The sequence below is a fragment of the Tursiops truncatus genome, chromosome 13 (genome assembly GCF_011762595.2).
Source record: "Tursiops truncatus isolate mTurTru1 chromosome 13, mTurTru1.mat.Y, whole genome shotgun sequence".
NCBI classification, from domain to species: Eukaryota; Metazoa; Chordata; class Mammalia; order Artiodactyla; family Delphinidae; genus Tursiops; species Tursiops truncatus.
Genome location: NC_047046.1, coordinates 47,872,693 through 47,897,315, shown reverse-complemented (window position 1 = coordinate 47,897,315; position 24,623 = coordinate 47,872,693). Strand labels below are relative to the sequence as shown.

Sequence of the window (24,623 nt, the reverse complement as noted above, 5' to 3'; positions counted from 1 at the left end):
TGTGGGTTCTAGCTCCCCACTGGATCTTCACTGACACCTCCTTCACCGGGAGAGGTAGGAGTGTCTAGTCATTGCTTCAGACATGGATGCCACTGACACCACAGAGAGGGTGTGGCCTCATTACTGCTGGACTGCAGTACAAGTTGAGACTCACTATTAAGCTTGCTCTGAGGCCACCTCAGTGGGGAAGACAAGAGGTACTCACTAGTGCTGTTGGGAGGTGTGGAAGTCCAGTCTCCCCACACAGTATCCACTGACGCTGAGATGGGGGAGCATTGCCTCCAACCAGTGGGGATGGAAGTCCTGGATTCCTACAGGACATCAGAGTCTTCTGACATTACCCCAGCAGGAAATTGGGGTGCCTCGTTTCCACCTAGCAAGAGTGGAAATCATCTAGGCTCCTCACTCTGCCTTTGTGGGGTCAGTTTTTTCTGTGGTGTTTGGCTGGAGTGGAGAGGTTATTATCCAAATTTATTCTCTCTTGCTAAGCTGCCCCTTTCCTGATCCCTTGGCTAGAGAGAGCAGGCTTTTGTCAGAGCGTTATTTGGTCTGCATGCATTGGCATATCTGGATTTCTGGTTTCTTTAGCTTCAAGTATGGGATGTATCAGACAAAAAGAAAATCTTGGAAACTCACCACCTCATTGTTCCTCTGATCTCAAGGTGCCTAGCCAGTCTGCCTTCGTCTCTCCACCTTTCAAAGTCTTATGATTGTTTTATATATAATGTCCAGGGTTTTTTGTTGTATGTAGAGGAAGGAATAGGGATAACTACATTCACTCCATCTTCCTGAAAGTGGAGGTTGAGCACACTGAATTTTATGCTTGCTTCTGTATTTTCTGTATTGTTATATTCAAGATAGTTTTTTTCCTGAACTTTTTCACTAATTCTTTCTTCAGTCTTGTCATACCTGCTTTTAAATTGAACCAGTGAGTTTAGAATTGCAGTTACATAGCAGTTTGCAGTTCATGGATTTCTAACTAGCTTCTTTTCAAATCTGCAATATCAATTTACATAATTTTTAGTTCTGAAATTTAAAATGTTGACGTTATATTTATAAACATGTTAAGCATAGTTGTTAGGTGGTTTATATCTGGTAATTTCACACTCTGGAGTAACTTTGGATCAGTTTCTGCTACCTTTCCTTTTCTGTTGACTTGTGTTATCTAGTCCTTTTGTGTGCTGGGTTCCCTTTGAGTTGTGCTGGGTAAGAATCACCTTAATTCACTTTCATCACGTGAGATTTTGAGGCCATTATTGCAATCAAATTACACTGGTAATTCTCTCTACCTCTGTATATATTTGACTTGGTCCATAATAAAACATATTTTAAAAAAAAGGAACTGAGGGAATGTAAAGAAGAGATGACAGCAAGGTTTAACTTTATCATATGAAACAATGTAGGTTCTAGAATTCCCAAAGGGCTTTGAGCCCACAGCTTCAATGATGAATACTAAATTATCTAGTACTCAGGCCCAGTGTCTGTTTAAGCTAACAGCAGAGCAGGGGATCAAAGATGCCTCTTTAATGAGAACTTTTATATTTCGTTTTCCTAAATAGGTTCATAGAAGTCATCACAGGAAAAAGAGTATATTGTTGGTTTCCTTACATTTTAACATAATTTAGTATTGATTTTTACATATATAACTTGCATACTATTAGAAACCTTTCCTGACGTTACCAGTTCTTGAGTTGACAATTTTTAGTGTAATTAAAACTAATTTTGATTCATGATAGTTAAATGTTTTTCTTTTTAATTAGGTTTCAAAGGACTGTAAACAATCATGCCTGAAAATAAGATAATTTCTTATTCTTCCACTGGAGGAGAGCAAACAAAGAAAGGTAAGTTTATCCTTAAGTGATTTTCTTTGAAACTAGGTCAAAGATAAATGTGACTCAGGTCACTCACAGAAGACAGTTGTAAGGACAGTAGTGTTCTCCAGGACCAGGGGTCACAAAACCAAAATTTACTGGGATCAGGAAGGTGAGGTAAGCAAAAGGAGTAAATCAGTTTAAGGAAAACCTACTGTATTGGATTATAATCAATTTCTTATATAATTACTACTGAACTACAGTATAAGCAGTACCATAGGTAGGTAGTACAATGGTCTGCTGGAGTCAGCTCTTACTAGCTCATGTGAGCCAATTGTATACATCTCTTCTCAATTCCACTCCATTGACTGGTTGAAATTGGTGGTATGGTGACAGGTGGTTATTAAAATTTTACCAGCACACCACTGAAGAGAAACATACAAAATGAAAAATGAAAAAAAAATACTTGTATAATTCTATTTTAAAAATTGTATTAGATTTTACCACATTACTTTGCAACTTGGGCCCCTTTTGCATCTTTTATTCTGCAACATGTTAGCAATATCATGTCTTTGCCTGATACAGAACAGAGGTCAGTAAATTATAGCCCATGGGCCAAATCTGGTCAGCAGCCCTTTTTGTACAGCCCAAAAGCTAAGAATAGTTTTTACATTTGTAAAGGGTTGTAAAAAGAAACGAAAGAAACAAAACAAAGACGAATATGCAACAGAGACAGCATGTGACTCACTAAACCAAAAATTTTTACTACCTGGAACATTATAAAAAAAAGTCTACCAATCCTTGGTATAGAATTTTGTCTCAAATACTTAACTGGGAACAATAGTCTTCATATGAGTTATCCATTGCTGCCCTAAGGCCATGTAACAACCAACCACAAAAAATGCAGGTACATAGAGCATCATAAACATTCATTTTAGCTCACTTGTACTGGGTGGTTCTCAAGTGGGCCCAGGAAGGCTCACTCACACAACTGCAGTAAGCCACAGGCCAGCTAAGCATCATTACAGATTTTGCTCATTTGAGCTGGGCCTTCACAGGCCTAGGGTGTTGGCTGGCCACACTGACTCAGCCCTGCACCATGTTGTCTCTCATACTCTTACAGCAGCCTGACCTCGTGGTGTACGAGGGGGAACAGAAGGTCACAAGGCCAAGGCTCAGAACTGGCACCCTATCATTTCTGCTATATTTTATCAGCCAAAGCAAGTCATAGGCCCAGCCTAGAGTCAAAAGGCAAGGGATTAGACTCCACCTCTTAGTGGTAGATGCTGCAAAGTCACATTGCAGAAGAAGGTGAACACTGGAAGGAGAAAATTAGTGGGGCTATTACTGCAATCAAAGCACTACAGTCTCATTTGGGCTATAAAAGAAAGCAGTCATTTAGTATTCCAAACATAGTTGAGGATATCACACAATGGATTTCATGTAGGATTACGAATCTTGCGTAGGATTTTTAGTGGCTTAGCACCACAGTTACTTTCAGAATATTTCAGTAAGTTTGTTTTTTAGCTCTTTATTCATTCTATCAATATTATTTGACAAAATTGATGTTATTTCATTTTCACAGATTTTGTGTAGTGATGTTTAAGCAAAAACTTCTCATGTCTGGAAAATGACTTCAACCTCAGATTAGGAAAATGCACTAGGTTTCTCACATAAAACAATTTTCCCAAAGATACAATTTGGAAAGAGATAGGATAATCAAATTATACTTGTGCCTATCTCATGTTTAAATATTTGAAAAGAACTATTGAAAATTTTTGGATTAATTATAATGTTAATTAAAAACTAATAGTTTGTTCCAAGACTTCAGAGAGCTGAGCTGGTGATTTCCCTCTGAATAACCTGACAAAGACTCTTTATTTTGTACTGGAACATAAAATGACCAGTCCATACTGGATTGCAAGCAAAAGCTCTTGTGTGTGGTACATTAGGAGAAAGTTAATCATGTTAAACACGACAGGACACCTACTTTCCGTCTATGCAATGGAGAAATATACAGTCAGATAAAACCACACATCACATTATACAGTGGAATCTAAGGGTTCTTTGATATAGGTTATTCCTGCAAATGCATACAAAATGGAAATACATCTGGCTGGCTAACTGTGTGGAAAATAATATGGTTAATAAATTGTCTTTTGAAATGTACTTAGTAAGTTCAGGATATTTGTATTTAAATGACATTAGGACCAATATTTGGAACGCTGGCATAAACAGTGATTATCAGTTAAAATTAATTTCTATCTCTTTGGCATCATACCATCATTAAGCTCCCTATCCTCTTTGTAACACAACAACAAATACTATAAAGAACATTCAGCTTATCAAGCAAAGCATTGAGATGTCCATGTTCAAACTACAGAAACTTAGCAGTCTTAGCAAATTTTAAACTTTTAAGCCCAAAGCAATCTTTGCTGGATGATGTATTGAACCTAATTACGTACCAACCTTTGAAAAGGTTCGTCATTAACATCACAAGAAGACAACCTCAGATCTTATTTATTAACTTCTACCAGATGATATTCAACATAATAATACTCTTCTTCACGTCAAAAATAAATCCTTTCCTTATATTGTGTAAATCACCCTGCAACTACTGTGGTTATATCAAAATTCTTATTATACTATAAATAAGCTTAGCAAACTGGATGATTATTCTGTGCTCTCAGTTGAAATAAAAAATAAAACAAATTATTAAACTTTCCAATTGTTCTGTAGAGTCACAGCCATATCTTAAACATGCTGACCAACAGTATTTTCACATGACTCCTATTTACAAACAGTTAGCTCTGGGATACTAATTTCTATTACAATTAAAAGTACATTTTTACAAACTTACCGCCTGTAATATTTGGATACTCAGGCAACATATTCACTAAAGTGCATTTCATGGCAGCATCACTTATTTACTTGTATTAAGATACTGATAATGCCTTAATTTTTCTATGTATTGTTTTTCATAATGCATCCTTTCCATGTAAAAGGCAGAGACTGCATAATATTGTTTTTTTAGAGAATAGCACCTTTCTATGTTGAAATAGGAAATATTTCATACATGTAAAAATATCTGTAAGGTATATGTAAAGAACAAACACTGATAAAATCGAGTGTCTGTGCACTCATAATGCACATTATGAAACAGTACAGTGTTCTCTCATCTCTTCCAAATCACATTTAGTTTTATATATTATATGTAAATATGCTAATATACCTTTATTATAGTTTTACATATTTAATCTCATAATTTTAACTGTCATTAATTCACTAATATTAGACAATCTGAAAATGAATTAATATTTTTACTTTCTTCTATTGTTTAGTCTAGATCCTTTAGTACTCTGTTAAATGTAGGCAATAAAAATGTGCTCACTTATCTCCCTGTTCCTGATTTTTAAGATGAGACTTTTAATGTTTCACCACTAAATATGATTTTTTTAGTATTTTTATAGTTTACTATAAACTGTGAACATGTATTGAATTTTATTTATTTCATTTGGTTAAACTTTACATGTATTGATACAATATTGTTAATAATGTTTTATTTTTATATCCTCTGTATGCAATATTTCTGCTTTACGTTCATAAGTTGTATTTGTTTCTTCTGTTTCTTCTCTTTTGTCTTGATCAATTTTGCCAGATGTATTCATTGGTGCTATATTTTTCAAAGTGGTAGTTTCTCACCTTTTAAATAATCTCTAGGGTTGTTTTCTTGTTGTTGTTGGTTTGCTTTCTGTTAATTTCAGATATTATTGCCCCCTTATCTTCCTTCTACTTTCTTTGGGTTTGTTTTCCCATATATTCTTAATTTGGATGCTTAAATCACTAATTTTCAGCCTTTTTTCTTTTCTAATATAAATTTCTTAAAGTTACAAATTTCCCTTCACATATCATAGAGATAATAAAAAGGACTGGATGTCAAATCAGACTCACATGAAAATTGACTCATCATGCAGAGATTCACTCAGCATGTGTAGCTTTATTCAGTGCTGGTATCAATAATACTGTATTTAACTTTAAAAACTTGAATTATAATTCATACGCTACCATAGAAATTCACCTCTTTCAATTGGGTATTTTCAGTATAATCACAAGGTTGTGCAACCATCACCATTATCTAATTCCAGTACACTTTCATAACCCCAAAAAGCAGCCCTATACCATTAGCTGCCACCCCCCCACCCCAGCCCCTGGCAACCACAAAGCTACTTGCCTTTCGGTAACATCGTGGGCCTGGTGGGTGTCGACCAGTTCCTGGTGAAGACAGGCACCATAACGACCTTTGAGCATGCCCACTACACGCACGTGATGAAGTTCAGTGTAAGCCTGGTCTTCAGGCTCGCTGTGGAAGCCAAGAACCCGGCTAACCTGCCCAAACTGGTCAGGTGGAGGGGCTGAAGCTGCAGGCCAAGTCGGATCCCAGGGAGCAGTGCATCATCAAGCAGTCGGGGAGCACATCACTGCAGGTGCCGTTGAGCTGCACCTGGTGATCTGCCTGAAGGACTACACTTGCATCCCCTATCAAGAAATCCAACCATGTCATCTGGTACCGTGAGACCGTCTCCGAAAAGTCGAATGTGCTTTGCCTGTCCAAGACCTGCAACAAGTGCACTCCGTTGCACATGGAAGCGCGGCCCTTCCCCAATGACCTGGCGGTGGACAGCAGGAGCGCGGTGTCCACCCACCAGGAGGTCAAGTATTGGCCTGGCCAACTACCTGGAAGAGAAGTACGAGTGGGATGTGGCCTAGGCCCGCAAGATCTCGTGCGCCGGCACCAGCCCCGATATCCCCACCGACATCACCAGGGGTGTGCAGTCCCTCAACGAGATCAAGTACAGCGTCGTGGCCGGCCTCCAGTGGGCGCGCTGTGCCAAGAGAACACGCGGGGCGTGCGCTTCGAGGTCCTAGATGCGACGCCGCCCGGGATGCCACTCAGATCGCCCCCACCGTCCGCCCGGCGCCGCCTCCACGCCGCAGGCTGACAGCCAGCGCGGGTTCCTGGAGCCCAGTACCTTGCGGAGAGCCGGGGTCAGGAAGAAGTGCTTGGTGGCGTCCTGTACAGAAGCGGGGCCGCGTCTTCGAGGAGTCCCGGGTGGCCCGCACCCCCATGTCGTGAAGGCCTACCTGCCCGTCAGCGAGCCCTTTGGCATCACCGCCAACCTGCGGTCCCACACGCGCGGGCGGCCAGGTCTTCCCCCGTGTGTGTGTGTGTGTGTGTGACCACTTTCAGTCCTGCCCAGAGGCCCCTTCGCCAACACCAGCGCCCAGCCAGGTCGTGGCGGAGACGCGCAAGAGCAGAGGCCTGAAGCAAGGCAGTCCAGCTGCACAACTTCCTGAACAACTCACGGAGCACCATCTGCTCCGTCGTGAGTGACTGCAGCATCGAGCCGCGAATTCTCCTCAAGATACCGCGAGAACGTCCGGACGCAGTGATGCTCCGCCTACGGGATTTTAGGTTCCACTCGGTGCCACCTCTCAACGTTAACGCCTGATAACACTTTCTGCTGACATTTATATCAGGACTTCCGAGGTAACAGAATTGCCCTCACAGCAGGGATTTATTTGGCAAGTGGAGGGTGTGGGGAGGGGGGATGGGAGACCGTTTTGGACTTTTCATAGAAATGAATTGATAAAATATTTGGCATTGTGTGTCTGCCTTCTTTTAAACTGGAATTCTGTCGAGATTATTTTTTTGTGGTGGAGTAATATTCCATTGGATGTATATTCCACATATTGTTTTTTGTTTTTTTTTTTTTGCCGTACGTGGGCCTCTCACCGCTGCGTTCTCTCCCGTCGTAGAGCATAGGCTCCGGGCGCGCAGGCCCAGCGGCCATGGCCCACGGGCCCAGCCGCTCCGCGGCAGGCGGGATCCTCCCGGACCGGGGCAGGAACCCGCGTCCTTTGCATCGGCAGGCGGACTCTCAACCACTGCGCCACCAGGGAAGCCCCCCACATATTGTTTTATAAATTCATCAGTAGATGGGTGTTTGGGTTGTTTCCACTTTAGGACTATTATGAATAATGTTGTTATGAATATTCAAGTACAAGTTCTTATGTGGACGTCTATTTTCATTTCTGTTGAGTCTACACTTTGGACTGGAATTGCTAGGTCATTTGGTAACTTGATATTTAACTTTCTAATTGCCAATTTTTTTCCAAAGCAGCTGCAGTGTTTTATGTTCCAAATGGCAATGTATGAGGATTCTAGTTTTTCTACCCCCTTGTCAACACTTATTAAATTTTGTTATTTTTTTAAACTTTATTATAGCCATTTTAGTGGGTGTGAAGTGGCATCTTATTGTGGTTTTGATTTGCATTTCCCTAATCACAAATGATGATCAGGATTTTTAAATATGTTTACTGTCACTTGTATGTGTTCTTTGGAGAAATGTTTCTTTAAATCTTTTGCCCATTTTTAAATTGGGTTATTAGTCTTTTTCTGTTCTTGAGTCATAATAATTCTTTATATCTTTTAGAAACTAGACCTTTATTAGATATGTGATTTATGAATGTTTTTGCTCACAGTAGGGGTTGTGTTTTCTCTTTTTGGGGGAGTTTATGTGAGTTTTTAAAAATTGAGCTACAGTTGATGTACAGTGTTTCAGGTGTACAGCAAAGTAATTCAGTTATTTTCACTTTCTTGACAGTGTCCTTTGCAGCACAAAAATTTTTATTTTCATGAAGCCATTTAATTTTTTAAATTGCTTGTTCCTTTGATGTCATATTTACCCCTTCATTTTCTTATAAGAGTTTTATAGTTTTAGCTCTTGCATTTAAGTTTATGATCCATTATGAGTTAATTTTTGTACATGGTTTGAGGTAGAAATCAAAATTCATTCTTTTACATTCATATATTCAGTACTATCTGTTGATAAAAAGACTATTCTTTTCTCATTGAATAGTCTTTGCACCCTTATAAAATTCAACTGACCGTAAATATGGGTTTATATCAGGAATCTCACTTCTATTTCATTGATCTACATGTTTGTCCTTATGCCAGTACCACACCATCTTGATTATTTAGATTTGTAATAATTTTTGAAATCAGGAAGTATGATTCCTCCAACTTTGCTCTTCTTTTTCAATATTATTTCAGCTAATCTGGGTCCCTGGCATTTCCATGTTATTTTTAGGGTCAGTTTGAGAATTTCTGAAAAACAGCAACAACAAAAAGCTGCTGGAATTTGATAGAAATTGCACTGAACCTATAGATCAATTTGAAGAGTTTTGGTGTCTTAACAAAATTGTCTTAGAATCCACTAATACAGGATATTTTTCTATTTATTTAGGTATTTAATTTTTTCAACAGTTTTGTAGATTCTAGTGAAACTTGTTTAACCAAACAAGTCTTGCACTTCTTTTGTTAATTTTATTCCTAAATATTTTATTCTTTTTGATGCCTTTATTAAATTGTATTTTGGCTGCCTTTAATTTTCTTGCCTAATGACTCTGGCTCCAATCTTCAGAACAGTATTGAATAAAAGTGGCAAAGTGTAGCTATGATTATCTTTTTCCTGATCTTAGGGGAAAAACTTCATTCTTTCCTGTAATATCTGATGTTAGCTGTGGCTTTTTCACCTTTGTGAAGGAAGTTTCCTACTGTTCCTATTTTGATGAGTGTTTTTATCATGAATGGGATTGAATTTTGTCAAACACTTTTTCTACATCTATTGAAATGTGTGGTTAGTATTGCATTGATTGACTTTCATACGTTGAAACATTTCTGGAATACATCTCACTTGGACATGATGTATAATTCTTTTTATATGCCACTAGATTTGGTTTGGTAGTATTTTTGAGGATCCATGTGCATAAGGAAATATTTTGTGTATAATTTTATTTTCTTATAATATTTTGTCTGATTTTGCTGTCAGGATAATATGGGGCTCATAGAATGAGTTGGCAAGTGTTCTCTCCTCTTCTGTATAATTTTTGGCAAAGTTAAAGAAGCATCAGTGAGGCATTCTTTAAATATTTGGTGATATTCACCAGTGAAGCCATTTGGCCAAGGCCTTTTCTTTGTGGGAGGATTTATTATTACTGATTTAATTTCTTTACTTGTTATAGTTCTGTTCAGATTTTCTGTTTTTTCTTGAGTCAATTTTGATAGCTAGTAGCTTTCTAAGAATTTGTTCATTTCGTCCAGGTTATCTAATTTATTGGTAGAATCTTGTTTATAGTATTCCCTTATAAACCACTCTGTAAGATAGTAATACCCTTCTTTCATTCTTGGTTTTAGTACTTGGAGTACTGTCTTTTGTTTTGTGTTCCCTTGGTTAGTACTCATGGGAGAAATGGCTACTCAGGTCCTTTGCCCATTTTATAATCAGATTATTTGTTTTACTGCTGGTGAATTGTATGAATTCCTTGTGTATTTTGGATATTAACCCCTTATCAGATATATGGTGTGCAAATATTTTCTCCCATTCTATAGGTTGCCTTTTCATTATGTTGATTGTTTCTTTTGCTGTACAGAAGCTTTTTTATTTATTTATATATATATTTTTAACTTTTTATCATTTATTTATTATTGGTTGTGTTGGGTCTTTGTTGCTGTGTGCAGGCTTTCTCTAGTTGCGTTGAACGGGAGCTACTCTTTGTTGCAGTGCACGGGCTTCTCATTGTGGTGGCTTCTTGTTGTGGAGCACGGGCCCTAGGCACGCGGGCCTCAGTAGTTGTGGCACATGGGCTCAGTAGTTTGTCACACGGGCTTAGTTGCTCTGTGGCATGTGAGATCTTCTCAGACCAGGGATCGAACCCATGTCCCCAGCATTGGCAGGTGGATTCTTAAGCACTGCACCACCAGGGAAGTCCCTGTGCAGAAGCTTTTTAGCTTGATGTAGTCCCATTTGTTGATTTTGTTTTAGTTGGTTGTGTTTTTGGTGTCATAGCCAAAAGGTCCTTACAAGAACAATGTCAAGGAGCTTTTTCCCTGTGCTTTCTTTTAGGAATTTTATGATTTCAGGTCTTACTTTTAAGTCTTTAATCCATTTCAAGTTAATTTCTGTGAGTGATGTAAGATAGGACTCCAGTTTCATTCTTTTGTATGTAAATATCCAGTTTTCCCAGCAACATTTATTGAAGAGATTATCCTTTCCTCATTGAGTAGTTTTGGCTCCCTTGTCAAATATTAATTGATTGTATATGCATGGGTTTATTTCTGGATTCTCTGTTTTGTTCCACTGATCTATGTGTCTGTTTTCATGCCAGTATCATATTGTTTTGACTGTTAGAGCTTTGTAACACAGTTTGAAATAAGGAAGTGTGATGCCTCTAGCTGTATTCTTCTTTGTCAAGATTGCTTTGGCTATTAGGAGTCTTTTGATGTTCCAAATGAATTTTAGGATTTAAAAAAAAATTTCTGTGAGAAATGCTATTGGAATTTTGATAAGAATTGAATTGAATGGACATTTTAACAATATTTACTCTTCTCATCCATGAAGAGTAACTCTTTCCATTTGTTTGTGTTCTTCAATCTCTTTCATCAGTATCTTACAGTTTTTGGTATATAGATGTTTCAATTCTGTGGTGAAATTTATTCCTAAGCATTTTGTTCTTTTCATGCTATTGTAAATGAGACTGTTTTGTCTGATGTAAATATATATGAGGTCATAAGATATATATATATGATCAGCTACCTCTGATATCTTTTGGTTTCCATTTGCATGGAATATCTTTTTTCATCCCTTCACTTTGAGCCTCTATGTGCCCTTAAAGCTGAAATGAGTCTCTTGTAATAGGATATATATATATATATAGTTGAGTCTTGTTTTTTTTATAATTTGCTCAACTACTCTGTGCCTTTTGATTGGAGAGTTTAATTCATTTACATTCAAAGTGATTATTGATAGGTAAGGATTTCCTAATGGCATCTTGTTGATTGTTTTCTACCTGTTTTGTAGTTCCTTTGTTCATTTCTTCCTCTCGCTATCTTCCTTATCGAATATAGCGGTATACTCTGACTCCCTTCTTTTTTTCTTTTGTGTATCTGTAATACTATAGGTTTTTGCTTTGTGGTTACCTTAAGGCTTAAATGAAACATTTTATAGATATAACAGTCTGTTTGGAGCTGATAGCATCTAAATTTCAATCACATACAAAATCTCTGCCCTTTTATACCCCACCCTCCACATTTTGTGTTTTTGATGTCACAATTTACATCTTTTATATTTGGTATCTATTAATAAATTACTGCAGTTATAGCTATTTTAGTACTTTTGCCCTTTAACTTTTATACTAGGGTTAAGTGATTAATATACCACTGGAGTATTCTACATTTGAATATATACTTACTTTTACTGATGTGTTTTATATTTTTATGTTTGTGTGTTGCTAATTTGTGTTCTTTTAACTTGAAGAATTCCTTTCAGCATTTCTTGTAAAGAAAGTCAAATGATGATGAACTCCCTCAACTCTTGTTTGGGAAACTCTTTCTCCTTCAATTCTGAAGGACAACTTTGCCAGCAAAGAAGCTGAGGTCCTCTGCAGAGCAGGCCACTGTAAAGCATGATCACTGCTGCTGCATGACTGATACTGGTAGCCTCTGCCATTCTTCCTTGTGCCAAGCCATCTTTATACTTCTCAGCTTTGCTGATCTCTGCGTGGGATGAAACCAAAGATGGTCCTTTGTGCAGTGCCCCAAAAGGATGGGGAAGCTGGTTGCTCACCCTTTCCTAGTGAGAGGAACTATTTCAGACCAGAGAGTTACCTCTTGGCACTGAGCAGTGTGGACCTAGGGGATGGGATAATGCAGACAAAATGAAACTGTCTTCCTTTCTTTTTTGTGTGGTTATTCTCTGTTGTTGTTGTTCCACTGTGTTGCTGAAGTTTTTTAAGTGGACTCTTGAGCTCTCCCAGAGCTATTTTTGTTTGTGGATAGCTGTCTAATTGTTGAAGTTTGTTGGATGGAGCCTAGGGTCTCCTACCCCACCATTTTGGTGATGTCACTCTGGATGATCTCTCTGCTTTTAACAGCTGCATGCTATTTTGAATACCTTCTTGTGAGAGTTAAGCCAAATGAAAATCACGGAAAACATCTAAAGATATTCTACTGTGGGTTTTGTTTAATATCAATATTTTAGTTGCTTTTTCAAGGACAGCACTTTCACAACATAGTTTTGTACATTATTTTGCTTATTTTAAAAATGAATATTAACTGTTCACTGAAATTTTTGTTTTCTTTTAAAAAGATAATGCCACATCACAAGCTTTGGTTTTATTTGGTGCCCCTAAGGAAGCTGTTGAGATTATTCATGAAAATAAAATGACAAATACTGAAGGTAAGGACTGAATCTAAATTGTATAGTAACCTATATAAGCTATATTTATATTCACTCATTAGTTTGTAATGTCAGTGTTAAATTTTTATTAAGAAATACACTGTAAATATCATTAATAGTTAACAGAGTAATGATATATAAGAATATAATATTTTAATAAATTTTATTAATAGTATATTGTTAATTAAAATTTGGTTCATAAGAATTGTTTACAATTTCAGAAATGTATGAATTTTTGAAATAAACATTTTCTTTATCCTTCATGCCAGGACTGGCAAGTGCTAGAAGCTTTCTAGTTCATTGAGGATATGTTTCTTAGAAGAAAAAGAATAAGGACTAATGTTTTTGGTGTGTGAAATCCAGAATTAAAAATTGTTCATTGAAAATCCATGAAACATTAGCTCAGAAAGTGTTTCTGGTATCTTATGTTGTAAGAAGTAGAAAGAGATGATGAAATGTATACATTTTATGTATAGAGTTTCATATTTGTTTCTTCTCAGATCATTCTGGTGGAGAACTCCGTATTTATTAAAATATTTAATCTAAATTTTGGTAAATCTCTGCTCTGCAGGTTGTTAGTTTGACAGGATAAAATTGGTATAAGTTACCCTTCTGATTATTTATCTATTTCTGTTCAATAGAAATCTTGAATAGAATTTTAATGTTCTGGCTTAGAGTTTATTGCCTAATGTTAGGTATGGGCCACAGTTAGTTTTAGACAAATTTTTTAAAATATCAAATTATTGATTTATTAACCAATTAATTCAAGACACTGGAATATACATGTGCTATTAGGGTGCAGAGATATTTAAGAAATGATTCTTATATGGAATGTATAATCTTGCAAGCCAAATAAAATATAATTATACACCAATTAGTACAACACAATAGAAATGGATGGTTGTATAGAGTAACAACAAAGATGACACAAAGTATTTAAAAGGTTTGCAGCCAATTCCAGTTTGTGACCATGGGGTTTCCCCACCACTAAGCCATTCTTGGACACCAGCTGGGTGTCCTACAATTCAGCTCAATTCTAACATCAGCTACCCAGAGATAGTGTCAGATCCCATAGGTTAAGGGCTTAGTCCTACAAGTCTACCCCTTGCCCCACTTCAGATGCCAGTCAAAAGCCCAGTTTGTCACCTGTGCTTCTGACCAACCACTATAGATTGGTGGTTCCAATTACACCCCTCCCTGCCTTGGTTTTGACTAATCTGCTAGAGTGGCTCACAGAACTCAGAGAAACATTTTATTTAGTAGATCACTGGTTTATTATAAAAGGATATAACTCAGCAACAGCAGATGGAAGAGATGCGTAAGGCGAGATATGGAGGAAGGGCACAGAGCTTACATGTCCTCTCGAAGTGTGCTGGTCTCCCCAAATCTTCATGTGTTCACCAGCCTAGAAGCTCTCCGATGATCCCTGTCCTTTGAGTTTTTATGGAGTCTACGTTACATGGGCAAGATTGATTAAATCATTGGCCATTGGCTATTGATGCACCCTCCAGCCCCTCTCCCCTCCCTAGAGGTCGGGGCGGGACTGAAAGTTCCAACTCTGTAATCACAAGATTGGGTCTCCTGAGTCCCCATCCTTAGGTGGGGTCCGAAAGTCACCTCATTAACATAACAAAGGACACTTTCATTGCTCTCATCAGTTAGGAAATTACAAGGGTTTTAGGAACTCTGTGCTACAAACACATGAAGACCAAATATATATTGCTTATTCTAAATCACAGTATCACAGTAGTGTATGACAAATGAATACTGTGGACAAGAATCTTTAGTGTTTCGAGTAACACCAGTTTGTATGGCCTCTAAGAATTAAGAGGATTGTTAATGGATAAGGACGGATTTGAACTGAATCTTGAAGGATGTATTTGTATATGAAAAGAAACGTGAGGAGGGAAATTAAGCAAGAGCCACAGAATGAGTCAAATAATGTGATGAAATAACACAAAATACGGAAAAAATAGATTACTTTGACTATAGCATAGGAAAGATTCAGAAATTTAAAGATAATTGGTTAAAGTAAAGCTAGAAATGATTGAGGGGCAGTCAAGAAGCATTTTGAATTTCAGGCTCAAAAGTGTGAACTTCATTATTGCTCAGTCTCTGGTCCTATATAGATTCAATTGGAGATATTATGTTACCAAATTCTTTGCTTGAAAGTATGAGTCTGAGTGCACTATGCAGAATTATTTGGTTACAGAAGGAAATATGGAAACTATTCACCTAAACAAATAAGCTGCTGGATAGTTCTCCAGAAAAGATAGGTTTATTTGGGGTCAGCAGATTTGGGGTGTGAAACCACAATGAGCCATGTGCAAGTTCCCCCAAGGCAAGAGAAGGAGAACTCTTTTATATAAGGGAAAAGGAAGTTGGGAGGGCTATAGTAAACAAGGAGCCCATGGCTTTTCATTGGCTGAGTCCTTGCCAGGAAGGAAGAGGAGTCCTCCTTCTTGTTGGGCTCTGTTATCATCGCAGGGTGTGAGAACTCTCCCTGCTGGTCTCTTGACTCTAATTGAGGTTTCTGTTTATTAATTGCTATAAAAATGATTATCTTATTATGGTTTGTGCTTAAGGTAATAAGGGTTTGATCTATGAATGATAAACGGATATGAAAGATAGGAATTAAAGAGATTACAAAGGAATTGTTAAGATTTGGTAAACCGACTGGGTATATTGTTACAGGAACTTGAAAAGGAGGATTCAACAATGGTTTAACTGTTGCAAACTTTGATAACGGGAACAGAGAAGTAAGAAAGGAAAGGAATGGAATGAAGATGAATTTAGTTTTAGGAATACTGGCTTTGCGAATGGGTTTGGTCCTTTTAAGACTACCTCTGGCTTGCTGTCCTTGACAAAGTCCAAATGTTTAATACCAAATATATTGGAGATGGGCCTGAAACCGAAATTTTCATCTTGGTATGTCTTTACTCTCTCATCAGTCTTTTATTTGCCAAATAGTTCCTGATTATTGACTCTGTGCCAGACACCATGCTCACTGCTTGGAATGTATCAGATCCCTGCCACCCTGCCACCTCCCTCTGTACATCTCTGTAATCTTCTCCAGCTCTATATCTGGTCATACAAATGTGCTCATTTTCCTCTGTAGCCTTTCTGACTTTGGCATTTTAGTTTACTGATGTCATGAATTTATTTCCTTGTTTGTGGTATATCAGTTTCTCAAAGAGTACATTCTAATTTTACATTCCCATACTGCATAGGATCTAGCAAGTCCATCCTTCCCTTCCCTACATTCAGTGCTAGGCTTGGGCTCTAGGAAGGACAGGTTTTGGAATACATTTGGCAAGGAGTTCAGTGTAAAGTTAAGTCTAAAGATGTTTACTTAGGAGTCAAGCACTCAGAGGAGATGACTAAGGGAGAGAATATAAAGGGGAAAGATTATTTCTTACCAAGTAGTCATGATTAAGGAATATGAGGAGAAATAGGCAATGAGGAAGTAAAAGAAAGCTATTAAAGAAGAACATTTCAAAGAAGTATTTTCTACTATATTCTGTATAATGAGTTAAAAGAGAAGGAGAGTGGTACAAGGTTATTGAATTCTGTCACTAGGGAATGGCTGGTGGTCTTTGTAATCAAACAAATTTGTTGAGGTAAAATTTAAGTATAATAAAATCTACTCATTTTAAGTATACAGTTCAATGACTTGACAAATGTATACATCCATTTAAGCACCGTCTTAAACAGGATATAGATACTCTTTTCAGAAAGTTCATTCATGTTCTTTGTGGTCACTGTCTCTTCACTCCACCCCTCATATCCACTGATATGATTTTAGTTTTAACATTTAAAAATTTTAAATAAGTGGAATCATTCCATTTGTGCTCTTTTGTGTCCAGTTTCTTTCAAAGACTCAGAAAGAGGTCTGTGAGATTCATCCATGTTGTTGAATATATTAGTAGTTTCAATGTTGCATATATTAGTAGTTGTTCATTTTATTACTCAGTATTATTCCCTTGCATGAGTGCTGTATAGTTTATCTATTCAACCATTGATGGAAATTTGGGATTTTCTAATTTGGGGCTATTATAAATAAAGCTGTTATGAATATTTACACACAAGTTTTTTTATAGATGGATTTTTATTTATCTTGGGTAAATACATAGAAGTGGAATGCTGAGTCATATGATAAGTGTATGCATAACTTTTATAAGAAATTGCCAAACTATTTTCCAAAAGTCATTTACAGTTCCACCAGCAATATATGAGTTATAGTTGTTCTATATCCTCACTAATACTGGCTTTGCCAGTCTTTCAAATTTTAGGCATTCTAGTGATTGTGAAGTTGTACTGCACTGTTAATTAAATTTGCATTTTTCTGATGATTAATGAAGCTGAGCATCTTTTTACATGCTTATTAGTCATTTGTGTATTGTCTTTTGGAAGATTCCAAGTCTTATGCCCATTCTTTAGTGGGTTGTCTTCCTATAGAAGTTGTAAATTTTCTCTGCACATTCCAGATATAAATCATTTGTTGGATATATACATGTTTTCTCCCACTCTCTTGCTTGTTGTTTCATTGTTTCATATTGTAATATCTTTTTGAGGCATGATGAATGTTTTGACTTTGATGAAGTCAAATTTATTTTTTTAATGTTTCTCTCTCCCCTCTCTTCCTTCCTTCTTTCTTGCCTGTATTTTAAAAATACTTTTCTATTATGTCCTGGCCTATATTGTTTCTGATGGCAAATATAGCAGTTATTCATATCCATGTCCCCTATATGTAATGTGTCCTTTTGTTATCTGGCTGCTTTACAGATTTCCTCTTCAATTGGTTTTCAGCAGTTTGGCTATGATGTTCCCAGACATAGTTCTCTTTATATTTTAATTGTATGAGATTTGTTGAGCTTCTTGGATGTGTGAATTGATGTTTTTCATCAAAGTTTGAAAATTTTTTGGCTGTTATTCTGTTATTTTTCACTCCAAATTTCATTCTCCTCTTCTTGCAGAACCTCAACTTCACATGTGTTGGACTGATGGATTTTTTCCTACAATTCCTTGAGGATCTGTTCTTTTTTGTTCATTTTTCTTTCTCTTCTTCAGATTGGATAATTTTTTAAAATTTATTTTATTTGTTTATTTTTGGCTGCATTGGGTCTTCGTTGCTGCACCTGGGCTTTCTCTAGTTGCGGCGAGTGGGGGCTTCTCGTTGTAGGACACAAGCTCTGGGCATGCAGGCTTCAGTAGTTGTGGCACACGGGCTCAGTAGTTGTGGCTCGCGGGCTCTAGAGCACAGGCTCAGTAGTTGTGGTGCACAGGCTTCATTGCTCTGCGGTATGTGAGATCTTCCTGGAGCAGGGCTCGAACCTGTGTCCTCTGCACTGGCAGGCGGACCCTCAACCACTGTGCCACAAGGGAAGTCTCTAGATTGGATAATTTTTATCAATTAATCGGCCCATTCATTCTTTACTCAGGGAAAGGTCTCCTTCTCCCTTCCCCCACCCCCAGTGTATAACAAAACTAAAAGGAACTTTGTTTTTCACAAAAAAAGTTAAAGGTACTTTCTGTTTATCACACAGAGGCTTTGCAAGGAGAAGAAATTATTGCTAAACTTAAGAGCACTAGCTTATTCTACATTTTGGGAAGAAAATCAAGATGTTAAAAGGGATAATCAAATGTGGAAAAGAAATCTGTGTTCAGATAAGTTTTTTACTCAGAGTGCTGAAGTCAGATAAAGGAATGATACAGTAACTGGGGTGATGGATGTAAAGGAATTACATATTAAAATCAGAAGAGAAGGAAGGATGGTAGTGATAAAATCTTAAATTATTGGGCCTGTGTGAGTAAATTATGTAAGAATCAAGTTCATCGAGCAAGGAGAGTTGACAGTTAATGAACATAAACTGCCATTTGCCCACACAATCAGGCTGACGGTATTTTTTCTCAAACGAAAGTTTCATGTTGCAGTCTCAACAAACCTCAGCTCTGGCCTAGGTCCAGCAGGATCTTGCCCTTATGCATTGATTCTGAGTGAGGAAATTGGAGTTGGGCAGATTTTTAGAGCGAGTGAGTGTCCTGCCTGAGCTTAATTCTTGAAATACTCACCCTGATCCTTTGTGCACAGGCTTCATGAGGAGGAGCTCTATCCATTTGTGTTTAACTGAAACTGTGGCTTCATTGTATCATGGAATTTTAGGTGAAAATGATCTTATATAACACCCTGCCAACTAGTTCATTTATTCAGTGAGAAATCTGAGGTTAGCAACTGAGTAGTTTTAGCTTAAAAAAGCACAGTTACTTATCAGTCAAGTTGAAAAATGAGTGACCATGGACACCTAGTTTTGTGACCTAAGTGTATCTATAATGTGGGCAAAATTAAAAAGAAGTGGAAAGGAAAGTTTTAACTTACACTGTGCATGTATTAGAATAAAGCAGTAATAAGAACTCCTGAATTCTTGTTCTTTCTGTGCTGCTTGTGATGCCATGTCTTCTATAGACTTTCAGTGCAAAATTTAACTTCACAGTATTTCATTTTCCCCACTTAACCATATGTAAAATGTTAATCCTAAACCATGGAGTGTGGTGGAAATTAATTAATACTCACCTAGTAGGTTGAGAATGGCACACGTAGAAAAATGTTAAATGAGTCATTGCTATCCTTGTTTTCTCCACATTTAATGAAGCAAAACAATGCTTTTGAGTATAAGGGCAACTGCCTGGTTGCTAAATGTGCTATATTAAAACCTTATTTCTTGGGGAAGGGCAACATGCCCTTATCAGGACGTTTGGATAAGAGATTAATGTGTACTTTTTACCAGCTTATTTTTTGGTCCTTTGACTGTTACAGAGATGAAAAAAACTATATATATATATATATATATATATATATATATATATATATATATCTGTATGAACTAAAGAGGTAAAATGGAATATAGCACAAAAAAATAGTCATACTGAGTATATGCGTTCACTATGGTCAAAACATAGTAAAATACATTAGAATATCAGCATTGATATCTTGAAGGAAAATTTGAATTTCAAAAACAAGTGATATGTGAAACTTTTGAGAGGTGCCCTGAAATATATTTTAAGAACTGCTTCTCTTTATTTTGCCACATTTAAAAAAATATAAAAACAACCTTCATGGTATTGCTTACACTCTAAAGCCAGAGAGATATAGTTCAAGTCCCAGCTCTCCCACATCCCAGCTCTGTGGAATAGGGCACTTTATATAACCTCTCTAAGCTTTGATTTCCTCACATGTGAAATCAAGAGAATAATCTCATTTCATAAGATTGTTGTGAGGATTAAATAATATGTGGCATCAAACATACTTAGCACAGGGCTTCCCTGGTGGCGCAGTGGTTGAGAGTCCGCCTGCCGATGCAGGGGACGCAGGTTCGTACCCCGGTCCGGGAAGATCCCACATGCCGCGGAGCGGCTGGGCCCGTGAGCCATAGCCGCTGAGCCTGCGCGTCCGGAGCCTGTGCTCTGCAACAGGAGAGCCCACAACAGCGAGAGGCCCGCGTACCGCAAAAAAAGAAACAAAAAACAAAACTTAAAACAGTTCCATGTTTGGCACATATTTTAGTGTTCAAAAATGTTTATATATATATATATTTCTATATGGGCCATTATTTTATATATGGGATAGAGTAAACACTTATAAATTAAACACATGCCATTTTGACAGAGATTGCATTTTTGGAGGAGGATATTATGAGATATCATTTAAAGATATTTAAAAGATTGCAGTTTAAATGAAGCTATCTAAAATATTTACCATCTCTATGTGTTGACATTGAAACGAAAGGCACAGACTGGAGGCAACAGCGTTACTCTGTGTTCCTCAAGGTTAACTGCAATGAGGACATCAGACTGTTCTCGTTGAGGCACTGAGCCTATTCTGTGTCTTGCATTTAAGATCAGTGATTGCAGCTGTAATCCAGACCAGTAGAGTTCTTAGAGGCAGAAGACTGCAAGTAAGCACTTTGGTGGAGTCTTCACGGACAACATTGCTGTGCTTCTGTAACCTTCAGTTGATTTGGAACATGCCAGGATTAGAATCACTGAGGCACATCAGACTGAGTGGATTTTATGATGAGTACAACTTGAATGCCATAGTGAGCACATCAGTCACTCTTCACATAAGACTTCAATTTTTAGAGATGGACGGTAGAAAATGAGGTTATTGTGAGGACGATAGGGACCTGCTTTTACTTTTTTTTCAGCAAGAGAAACCATGCTGGATTTAAGGAAGAACTTCTTCAATGCCTGAGTGGTTAGATATTATTTACATTGGAACATGTGGGGTCTCTAAGGGGAGAATTTAAAATACATGTCAAAGTCATTTTTTAAGTGATTCAGGATCTATTTAGAAAAATGGATTAACTGGTTTCTACCTTTTTTCTTTATTTTTTCATGATGCTGTGGAACACTTTAACTTTTTAACTTGCTTGAAGTTTTATTCTTGCTTCTTAGATTTATTTTTATTTGTTACCGTTTAAGTTATAAATGATCATTTTATTTTAGCTTTCAGATTATTTGAAGCTTAATTCTATAATTCTCTGACATTTATCAATCTGTTGATTAAAGAAAATTTGAGTGTTAGTACTAGTAAAGCAGAATACTTTTTGTACATTCTGAACATCAGGGTTTACTATTCTGTATATGACTGTGAACTGATGTCCTCTGTCTGCTTTATCTATAGGGGTGAATGCAGGCATTTACTTTAGCCACCCATGCCGACGTAAAAGCTGTGCTTTAGTAAACATCCCAGCACCATGTGTCAACAAAGTGATTTCACACATTGAAGATGTGGAGTCTAAAATACAGAAGCATCTGAAAAAGGTAAGTGATAATTAACATGCTAACATTTTTGTAAGCTCTATAAGGCCTATAAGTGTCTGTTACTTAAAGAACCCGGGGAATTATTATTTTTTTTAATGATTCTTGGACTACTTTATAGAATCTTGGCTCAGTTACATAATTTACTAATCTAGACATGTTTTTGATAGTGTCATTTCAGAAGGGTGAAATGACCTTATTAAATAGATTTTTTTTTCCCTACGTGTTTGTTCTTTATCCACAGGCAATCATGCTAAGTAGTAATTTCCATAGCCAACTTGACTAGTAAATAAATAGCATTTACATCCTTTTTAGGGACACTAAACTGATTAGATGATTAGCTGAGTACATTGGTGTATAAAAGGACAGAATGCCCTCTTTAATGAGTTATTTTGTTCTAAAGAAATACTCAACAGGTCTGTTAAAAGAGAATATAATGATTCTTCCTTTGTCTTTTTAAACTGATGAAGTTTGCCTTTATTATTCTGAAGGGAGTTCAATCTTGAAATTACTGAAACTTTCAGTTATTTTCAAAGGATGATTTAGGAATGATTAAAAAACCTTCTCATACATTTTATTAATATTATGTTTCTAAGCAATTAATGCACAACTACGCTGCCCAAACAGGAAGATAAGTTTGTCAGAGATTTGTGCTATTTCCCTTCCTTCACCGCTGTTACTGGATCTGGCTCTGAGAGAGTTCTGATGGGCCCTCATCATGCTTGATCTAGGGTGTAGTTTCCTTCCAGAGGCATTAGAGTGCCGTCTTTAAGATCACAGCCCTTAGAGCCATATATTCTGTGAACTTAGATGGGAATCGTGATAATAATATTGTGTTAGATAAAGTGCTAGCATATGATATTAGCTATGTGTATTGTTATTTCTACAATATTATTTATATCATTCTGTATTAGTATTATATTTATCTCTGTTGCTTTTTTGTTTCCCCAAACCAGAATACCCCTTCACAGAATGCTTCGCAGGTCACAGGTCTCTTGGTGGCGTGGGCCTTGAAGAGTATATTAAATAGATAGAAGAGAATTAATATTAATATGATACACATCACATGTGTTTTAATTAACAATTATGCATGTTGTTAAAAATGATGAAAATAGATTAATAGGTATTTTAATAAACAATTATAGTAACTGTACTATAATAGCTATTATAAACCATTGTAATAACTCAAAACTGTTGTTGAATTGTTAATGTTATGTCTAACTGATAGATGGGGAAATAATAATTTAAAGTAGTTGAGAGTCTTGTTCAAGGTCATGACAGAATTGGGATTTGAACACACTCCCTCTTTGACAAAGCCCATGTTCATTACCCAATCCTGCTTGGGATTCTGAGCAGTTAATGAACTGCTAAACACTATGGATAATGCGCCAGCTAAAATATTACCTTAGATAAAAGTAATTCACAAAATAAGCTAAGATATTTTATAGCTTATCTTCAGGAAAACTGAAAAACCAGCCTTTTTGTGTAAATATATTATGTAAATGAGCCAGCTGCTATTAAGTTTGTTCATCCACTCATAGACGTTTAACTGCAATTCTGAATCTTGAAAAGAAAATTTTTCAGAGTAGAGTTACTGTGAACATTTTATCTATACTCCTTTTTGCAAAGAATGAGAAGACATGGAAAAATGATGGAAATAATCACCTGGATAACTTCCTATACAAATAAGAGTTTTGGTTTTATTTTTCTTCCACCTGATTCTCCCAGACTCCTAGAATAGAGATAGTTTTATTTAATTTGGAATGATCTCTACTAAATTGAAAATTTCTTCTGCATTTGATCAATATAAGTCATTAAGATGCTACTATGATTTAAAAGAATGGCTTAGAGAGAAAGTATTTAGAAATCATTCTTTAAAATATAAAGAATATATTATACAATAATAATAACTGTATCATTAATAACAATGATAATAAAGATAATGTTTATTAAGTGCTTACTGTATATCATAGGCTGTATTAAACAATTAATATGCATGATTTTATTGAATCTTTATGGAAACCTTGTGAGGTAGAAAGTGCCATTATCCCCAATTATGGATGAGGAAAATGATTGCAAAGGTTGATTTCTCCTTTCTCCCAGAGCTAGCATCCACACTACAGATACACACTAGGTGTATCTGAGACCTATGACCACTCTGTTCACCACTGTACTGAGTCACCTCTATGCCTGAAGGTATGTCAGCTATGAGGACCCAATAACATGAATGTTAAAATGCTTATACTTGGAAAACGTTGCTTTGCTTACACCATTTTGTATCCGTTTTTAACTCCGAAACCTAATGTTTGATCATCTGACCTTCTTGACCAAATACTTTGAGTTCTCTCATTCTGTTAATTCTATTTCATTTGAAACTTCAAACCTGACACATCTACCATTTCCCATTCTATCATACCCATTTTCTTTTACTTCCTTGCCTAACCAGTTCATCTCTTAAAACACTCACCAATTGGTATATTTGGTCCTTTACTTCTTTATCCTGCCGTCCTTTCAGTCTGACAAAGTGCCAAATCTAATGAGCTCTCTCTGATGGTCAGCCATCTTCACTCCTACACCCAGGCGGCTGAATAGTGATGGAGAGCATTACACAATAATCCAAATCTGAGATATTATGCACTCATGGTTTCCAGCCTCAATGGGACCTTTCATAGTGCTCTGATATTATTCTATTTGTCAA

General features: G+C 36.8%; 1 protein-coding gene and 1 pseudogene across 1 annotated transcript in view; both read left to right on the top strand.

Moving 5' to 3' along the window:
* Positions 1–2,910: 2,910 nt before the first annotated feature.
* Positions 2,911–7,203, top strand: LOC101339811 (elongation factor 2-like; annotated as a pseudogene).
* Positions 7,204–12,447: 5,244 nt separating this feature from the next.
* Positions 12,448–24,623, top strand: part of CCDC178 (coiled-coil domain containing 178) — a 362,657-nt gene continuing 350,481 nt past the window's right edge. Inside the window, exons 1-3 of the mRNA XM_019930330.2 lie at positions 12,448–12,505; positions 13,019–13,108; positions 21,789–21,928. Of these exons, the coding sequence (XP_019785889.1) occupies positions 12,448–12,505; positions 13,019–13,108; positions 21,789–21,928 (288 nt within the window). The remainder of the gene's footprint in view (positions 12,506–13,018; positions 13,109–21,788; positions 21,929–24,623) is intronic.